Here is an 8,322-nt window from a genome sequence, read left to right on the forward strand (position 1 = left end):
ATTCAAACACTTATGCAATTATACTTCTGTGAGCTATTCACAGTAATAAAATTAAGCATGTAAATTAGTGTTTGCAGGATGGAGGCATAAGGTCATGATCCTGCAAAACTATATTGATGTGAATAATTTTATGCACATAAGTAATTTAATTGAACTAAATAAGACTTCTCTTCTGAGTAAAGTTATTCCCTTGAGTAGGGTTTGTAGGATGGTGTGGAAGTGTATAGACAGCGGAACGGAGGTAAGAAAGTAACAAAAGATACACATATTGCATTATTTGAGTTGGCAGGCACTATGTAGTTTCAGAGGGGATGGTCTGTCTTTTATATTTATTTGTATTTTTAAATGTATCTTGTGGTTGGGAAAAATGTTTATTTGTTAGTTAGAGTTATAAAATCCTATGGGTACCTATCTTACACTGTAGACACCCCTTATAATTATTTAAAAGTGCAATAAACATGAACAAAAGAAAATTAGCAAAGTATAATTAAAAAAAAACCCAAACTTCAAATAAACAGCAAAGCACAGATAAAATGAAAAAGCAACATTACCCCTAATTAGTGATGTTTTTCCATATACAAAGAGCAATCATATTCTTTCAGGTTAACTAAATAAGAAAACACAAACGTAAGAACTCTACGAGGGAGCATAGTGTTTGTGTCTCCTCTGTAACATGCTGCATCTGCTCCACTTCACAAAATGGAAGTTGCTTTCTGCAGAGCCTAGACTCCTAGACATTCAATAGGCAGAACACAGAAAACATAGTAATAATAGTGACCCATCTGCTTATGCCACAGGTAGTAGTGAGCCTCAGGCTGAAATAAGTGAATTTTCAAGAGCGACTCAAAGGAGGAGAATGAGGTGGCATTTGGTATAGGGGAAGAAAGAGGCTCTTTTAAGAACACGTGTGGAGATTTGAATGGTAGAGCACAGAGAGCCTCCACAGATGATCAAAGCTTCACACAGATTTATTCTCCATTTCCTGTAGCTTTTTGAAATATCATTTAAGGCACAATATTAGAGGATTTATTTTAATTCGGGGGCCCAGAGAGGTATGGGGATAATACAGTTTTACTACATATATTTTTATTTTCTTTTGCTAATCTTATAACCCGGATAACACGAAGCAGCTCCATCTCAGTAACATAATATAGAATTTTAAAAACATGGGTGAAATGGCAAAACTCTCACTGACTTCCATGAAGTCAAGATTTCACCCCCAGATTTCCCCCTAACAGTGAAGTGTGTGGGAGAGAACTGAGATTTAAGTTTTAAAGCTCCATCTAGTGTCCAAGGAGAGAATGACATACAGATATTAAAGTCCAATACACGTGATTTGTATATTGCCTGACAGGGGGCGGTTAATTATGGACCTTAGGTAGGTCAAAAACTGGCTTCCTGTACCGCACAAGCACTCTCCATTAAAAGTTGCATATTCAGAACATTTCCAATACAAAGAATGGGAACTGAGCCCCCTGTTCAGCAGCCACCAACTACAATGCTGCTGAGTATTCCTCAGTGACTCATCCTGCTTCTACTTGATTGAGAGTGAGTGTGAAATGAATTACTTGCATGCTTGACGTTATCAATTGTGAAGGCTAATTTACGCCTTAGATAATCTATGGCCGCAACGTACTTCTGGGGAAAGCAGGTGGAGAGGGCTCCCATCTCTTTGTTAGTATTTCTCCTCCGGGGGAAAACATTACAGGGTGTTTTCTTCTTCTGTTGGTTCAGTTTGCTTTGGCTTCCTTTCGCTGTATGGATGGAATCCAGAGCTGGGCCACCCACAAATTGGAATAATAACGGTTACATTAATATTATTTCCCTGATCTGCAGCACCTCACTCCTGGTCAAATGTAACAGGAGGTGGGAAGATTAGATGGTAACTGCGGGTGATCCTGTCTGGGCGGCTGATGAGCTGTGAAGTTGACCCTTGCTTTGCAGATTTATTATTATTATTATTATTATTATTAATCTCGATTCCGGATGTTTTGCATACTCTTCCATCTGCACCTGCCTCTGGGGCAAAGGGTGAGTAATTATAAAAGTGGGTGCTAACCGAGATAACGTAAGGTCACATCCTCCTCAGTCCCTTCTCTGGCGTAATGTTCGCCAGGGAAACTGGAAAAAGGTTATCCTTCACCTTTGCAGTCTCTCCTGGTACTGACTAGGGAGGTCTGGGGAAGCGATATATGAACGTGGAAAGGTGTTGTAGTGTCAGAAACAAAGGGGAGCGTTCTTAACATTTAATGTTTTGCTTAGTATTAATACCTTTAATACTGTATCTTTAATACTGAAAAAAAACATTTTAAGGATATTAACTTTCTTTTTGAAAGGGAAATACAGGGGAAAGTGGGCATTAGATCCCTTCCAAACAGCTGATTGATTTTAACAAAGAATTTGAGCTTTCATTGGTAAATTAGGGCATTGTGATCTTTAATCAAATCGTTCTTGTCATGTATATGACTCCTGCCTTTGGCCACAAAAGATGTCCCTAGGGTTACCTTCCTTTATGATTGATTGATTTTGATTTATATACAACCACATCTGTCCCCCTCCCCCAGCTCTAAAACGTGGGCTCTGTGTGGGCAAGAGAACATTTCAGACTCTGAAGTTGTCCCGCACAGACTGAAAACCGTCTTTCTTGTTTTCCCACTTTAGCTTCAGTACTTGCATTGTCAACGCCGATCCCACGTTGCATAGGTTTGCACTGGTATGTGAGCCTCATACAGCATATGTTGACACCCGAATGCACATTTCTGCCTTGCTAGGCATAAGAAATGCTAGATTCCAAATAAGAGAGGGATTCCTGGATAAAGCTTTTAGGGAAGAGAGAAGGGGGGGAGGGAAACAACACCCTAGGGTGTCCCCTGTGAAATGATGTCATCCAATCAATACTTGGGGGGCGGGGGAGTTGTGGCTGTTCTGACTAACTCCTTCTATGAAATAGTCTCTATATTGGAATTGGAATTAGCCGTATCGATTGGGCTGATAACAGGGACCTATAAAAAGGCAGGGGGGTTGGCTTTGCATTTACTACAACCCCGAAGCATTTAGCTCAAAAAGCACCAAGCCACTGTCTTTCCTTTAGAGCACTTGCGCCTCCGTATGCGTGTGGGGGTGTGTGCGTGAAGTCCTCTTGCAACTGAAATAACCTGGAAAAGATGTGGAGGAGCCTGTGCAAACCTTACACGTCCCTGGCTCTGCTTGGACTCTGCTTTGCAATGGTCGTCAGATCTCTGCCTTTCTCTGATGCAGGGCCACATGTGAACTATGGCTGGGGGGAACCTATTAGACTAAGGCACCTATACACAGCCAGCAAACATGGTCTGTTCAGTTACTTCCTCAGGATCAACAATGATGGCAAAGTGGATGGCACCGGCATTCAGAGTCCCCACAGTAAGTATAAGGGAAAGCTGCCGTCTTACTTACTTACAGGCTCTCAGCAGAAGGAATGGAGCCCCACGCCCTGGATTCCCTTAGTGAGCTTATGAGGCTGAATTCTCCCATAGCACTGGAAATAGGAAAGCGTGCGCTTGGGTACCTGACAGTAAGGGCTCTTTTGTGAAGGAAGCAGGATGAGTTTCACCTCCGATTACCTGTGAAATTTAGCCCTGAGAGGCGGTGGGGTGAGGGGGGGTGTGTGGCTTGGAGACTGCGATCTTCTTCCCCCCTCATCTGAACGCTGTTTTGGTTTTGCTGCATAGGTCTGCTGGAAATCAGGGCTGTAGCAGTTCGCACGGTGGCGATCAAGGGCGTCCACAGTTCCCGGTACCTCTGCATGGAAGAAGACGGGAAGCTGCATGGACTTGTAAGTTACAGTAGAGGGAGACTGAGCTGGAGGGAGGCGGCACCGAATCGGCATGGGAAAGTCCATAGCAAATGGGGGAATGGTTGCAGGCGCTCGCAGGGCTTGTTATGATTTTATCTGGAAGCGTCCAGATAAAACAACTTAAGCCGATCACATCTTTGCTCCACCACCAAGCAGTTCATTAAGAGTCTGACTTCTGCGAAGAAGCAAGGAAATTGAAATGTATAACATGGCAGTTTATAGATGTGTCACTGGGCAATAACACAAATAACACTGGGCAACATAAATAGATAAATAGGGTGCGTTTACTGCAAGCTTTCATTTTAATAGGTCTTAGAGCCTCCTAAACTAAAATGATGTGTAAGATTAAATGGTTGAGTTCTTTTACTATAAAGAGTTGATAAAATGTAGACAGAACTATGAGCTGTTTAATTTTTGTCATTACTCTCTACTTTTTGTCCCTATTAGTGTCTAATGAAACAGTAATGTTTATTAGTTTAGTAGAAATTTAAGTTTAGTGTCAAATGAGAAAGCAACTTTCCAGAATTTCTAATACAAATAAAAATAAGGAGGACAATCAACCATTTTCATTCTTTATTGCATTTTCCCTCTTACAATTTTCTATCCACTTTTAGTTAAAATAGAACAGAGGACCCAATAATGCCTGTTTGATATGTGGCTATTTATCTGCAATAAAATGAAAACATGTTCATTACATTGGAATGTAAATGATACAGGCATATTCGTAATTATCTTCTTACTGTTCAGCTTAGGTATTCTGCAGAAGATTGCTCCTTCGAAGAGGGGATACGCCCAGATGGCTACCATATGTATAGATCAAAGAAATATGGGGTTGCTATCTCTTTAAGTCATGCCAAACAGAAACAAGAATTCAAAGGAAAGGACTTTCTCCCATTGTCTCACTTCTTACTTGTGATCAACAGTGCACCTGTAGGGTTATGGGAGTCTGAGGACTATAGCGATTCTCTGACATGGTGTTGTTAACTCGTGCCTTTTTGCCTAGGTATTTCAGCATATCAGCTAGATACATCAGAAATACAGTCCTGCTCTTGTGAGACCCCTGCAATACCTATTCAAAGGCATAAGTTAATGAGAGAGGTCCAAATTCATTGCCATGTAACTCCATTGTAGCTACCTGAGTCGCATGGGTGGAAGATGCATTTTCCCCAGAATGCAAATGTAAGGCTTGAACCAACTTTCCTTAGCAAAACTCCTGCTGATTTCAATAGGAGAAGAAGTGGGCCCAATGGCAAAACATCCATGAGCTTTAATGAGAAACGGATCAGTCTGAATAAAATTTTTACTCGAGTATCTAGGGCAGAATTTGCCTTTCAAGACTGAATTTTCCTTGTCTAAAGTCAGACCTTCAATAAACTGAAAAGGTGAGGGAGGTGATCTGTTTTTAGGCTCCAACTACCATGTATGGAAAATGTCAGTTTGAAGTTTTTATTGCATGTCCAAACTGAAATACTCAGTGACTGATAACTATAGATAGGATCCTCCTTCCACTGAAGTCAGTGGGAGATTTCCCATTGATTTCTCTGGTAGCAGAAGTAGGCTCTCTGTAGTTGCACTGTGCATTATTGTAATAATCTTTGAGAAAAAAAATGAACAGCCCTTAATTTACTGTTTATTGAATGACTGTTTATTGAACCATAGCGATACTTCATTATATTAATTAATATTCTGAATAGGTACATGTCTGACAGTTATTAGCATACAGCCATGCAAACTCTTGTATATGTACTGGACCAAATCCTGAATGTCTTACTCTAATGAGAAGTCCCATTAACTTCAGTAATAATACTCACACAAGTAAGGTGAGGAGAATTTGGCCCACAGAGAAAATTTGTCTTCTGAGATGCACTATCCTTTCCCTGTTTCCACTCTGCTCCAGATGCCTTGTGGGTGTATGTGTATATTGAGGGATGGAAGAGGAAGTCATTTACTACTGGCCTATGCCAACAGCAAATTATGGACTTCCACACTGGCTAAAATGTGCTGGCCACTCCTAACCCACCTGCTTCGGGGTGACACAGGGAAGCAATTGATGCATAATGTCTTCTGACTCCTCTGCATGTAGACCCACCATCCTAGTAGCCTAAGCAGGGTCTAGTGGAAAATTTGTACTTTTCCCCTTACTTATTTTGGTTAGTACTTTATTCTGAAGGTAATTCCATTGAAATGAATGGGAAAATGTACTACTCAGCATGAGCTGGGAGGTGGTGTGCTGGGATGAACCGGGAGGTATAGAAGCAGGATCTACTGTGAGTTACAAGATGATTCCTTTACTCAGGCATTGACTAGTACCTTACTCCATGAGCAGTTCAATTAACTTCAGTGACATTACTTGTGTGAATAATTTGGCCACCTGTGGAAGTAAAAGTGTTCACAATCTGGCCCTGATATACATTCATTCAAAATGTCTGATGTCCAGTTTGACTGGGGGGAGGGAGAGCTCAGTGGTTTGAGCATGGGCCTGCTAAACCCAGGGTTGAGAATTCAGTCCCTGAGGGTGTCATTTAGGGATCTGGGGCAAAATCTGTCAGACAGTACTTGGTCCTGCTGTGAAGGCAGGGGACTGGACTCAATGACCTTTCAAGGTCCCTTACAGTTCTATGAGATAGAATATATGGAGATAAACAGTCTTAATCTGTGAGAAAAGCAAACATTTTTGCTTTATTCCTTCAACATTAAAAGTACTTTTAAAAGGTAACCATAGCACACACAATAGTCTATTCTACATTGTTGATGGTATTTGACAAAGCTTGATTTTTTACAACTGAAAAAAAAAGTCAAATGTGCTCTGGGTTATATTTTGACAGGTAGAGAAATCATTCAGGAACACTGCATTTATTTTTTTTATCATCAAAGACCTAGACATAACCAGCAATTCTCCTTTATTGGCCCAGAGTTCAGTCACCTCGAATGACTGAGACAGAAATAACACCAGAGTTGTAAGGAAAATAGTGATTACTTGAAGGATCTGGAAGAGTCTGAGATAACACAAAATCTCAACATACCATATCTACATTATAAACTATGTCTAAGATGAATTCTACAAATTGCTAGGCAGGTTATAAAATATATTATCCTATATAGAATCTTTATTGGTGTCACAGTAGAACTGTTTGACAAGTTTAATGCCTGATGAGAAAGAGATACTGTACTAATACATTTTTAGACATTTTAATAAAATGACAAGAAAAAACATGCAGTTTGCCCTTTTTATTTTTGTTTTTATTCATTAATTTTCTTTATTTTAATACAGTCTATTATAAAAATGCCTTTCTGCAGACCTGATCCTTGCAGCCCTTACACAGGCAAATCTCCCGTGGGATTCAAATTGAGTTTTGTATGCATTAGGATTGCTGGATTGGGCCCTTAGCTATTGTGATTGTAATTAAAACGTTAGCATTAATCAAAATTTATAAAACTGAGGTATCTACCAGAGATTACCAAAGTTTCCCCTAAAATCAAAATAGGGCGGTTTGTAGCAGGTGTATGGTAATAGATGGAATAAAGATCATTGAGGATAAAGGAAAGACTCCCAGTGACTTCAAAGTGGTATGAATCAGGCCTATGTTGACTTTTTAATGCCCCCCAGAGATTGTTATGTATTCTGTATATAATACAGAGGGCTTGAATCTCTCTCACAGCAAGGAGAGTAGGGTCAAGCACATACAAGATTTATATCATATCTGATAAGTGTCATAGACATATCTCTAATTGTCTTCACTCCTTACTGTTCAGCTCAGGTATGCTGCAGAAGATTGCTCCTTTGAAGAGGAGATACGCCCAGATGGCTACAATGTATATAAATCAAAGAAATATGGAGTCTCTGTGTCTTTAAGTAGTGCCAAACAAAGACAACAATTCAAAGGGAAAGACTTTCTTCCATTGTCTCACTTCTTACCTATGATCAACACTGTGCCTGTGGAGTCAATGGATTTTGTGGAATATGGTGATTATAGTCATACTTTTGAATCAGATCTGTTCTCTTCACCTCTTGAAACTGACAGCATGGACCCCTTTGGAATCACCTCTAAAATATCTCCAGTGAAGAGCCCCAGCTTTCAGAAATAACTAATGGTCCTGACTTGAAATATGGTTTTAAAGAAACAATACCAGAACCAGGTTGTTATTTAGCTTTTCCAGTAGTAATATGTAGAATATGTAAACATTTAAGGTATGGTGCTAGCATTGTTCTTGCAATGTACTAAACTTGTAAAATAGTAGCACCATTCTAAGGCTACATTCTAAGAACCACCTGTTCATTTTTTCACATCACATTTAGAAAAAAATAATCTAAACAACTGCTTAACTGGTTCACCGCTGACAAAAATACACAACATGTGGAAATTCCTTCCGTCTGGTGATGGCTGGGGTGAGAAGATCACTAACATTTTTCACCACCCCTTTATTATTACTTATGCTCACCTCAGATTCCTGCTGATACGAGCAAAGGCAGCAAAAGCTTTTCATTCACA

At 40.0% G+C, this 8,322-nt stretch overlaps 1 protein-coding gene across 1 annotated transcript; it reads left to right on the top strand.

Moving 5' to 3' along the window:
* The first annotated feature begins 3,148 nt into the window (after positions 1-3,148).
* On the top strand, positions 3,149-7,982 carry FGF19 (fibroblast growth factor 19). Its single transcript, XM_030562606.1, has 3 exons — positions 3,149-3,399; positions 3,708-3,811; positions 7,586-7,982. Exons 1-3 carry the CDS (start codon positions 3,165-3,167, stop codon positions 7,916-7,918), a joined length of 672 nt encoding a protein of 223 aa, XP_030418466.1. The 5' UTR covers positions 3,149-3,164; the 3' UTR covers positions 7,919-7,982.
* Positions 7,983-8,322: the final 340 nt, after the last annotated feature.

This window comes from Gopherus evgoodei, chromosome 4 (assembly GCF_007399415.2).
Source record: "Gopherus evgoodei ecotype Sinaloan lineage chromosome 4, rGopEvg1_v1.p, whole genome shotgun sequence".
NCBI classification, from domain to species: domain Eukaryota; kingdom Metazoa; phylum Chordata; order Testudines; family Testudinidae; genus Gopherus; species Gopherus evgoodei.

Bases quoted from the DNA above. Each gene is read 5' to 3' on its own strand.
- FGF19 (XM_030562606.1), top strand. From the start codon at position 3,165: ATGTGGAGGAGCCTGTGCAAACCTTACACGTCCCTGGCTCTGCTTGGA. The intron at 3,400-3,707 runs GTAAGTATAAGG...TTTGCTGCATAG, and splicing joins CGGCATTCAGAGTCCCCACA to GTCTGCTGGAAATCAGGGCT. The intron at 3,812-7,585 runs GTAAGTTACAGT...CTTACTGTTCAG, and splicing joins ACGGGAAGCTGCATGGACTT to CTCAGGTATGCTGCAGAAGA.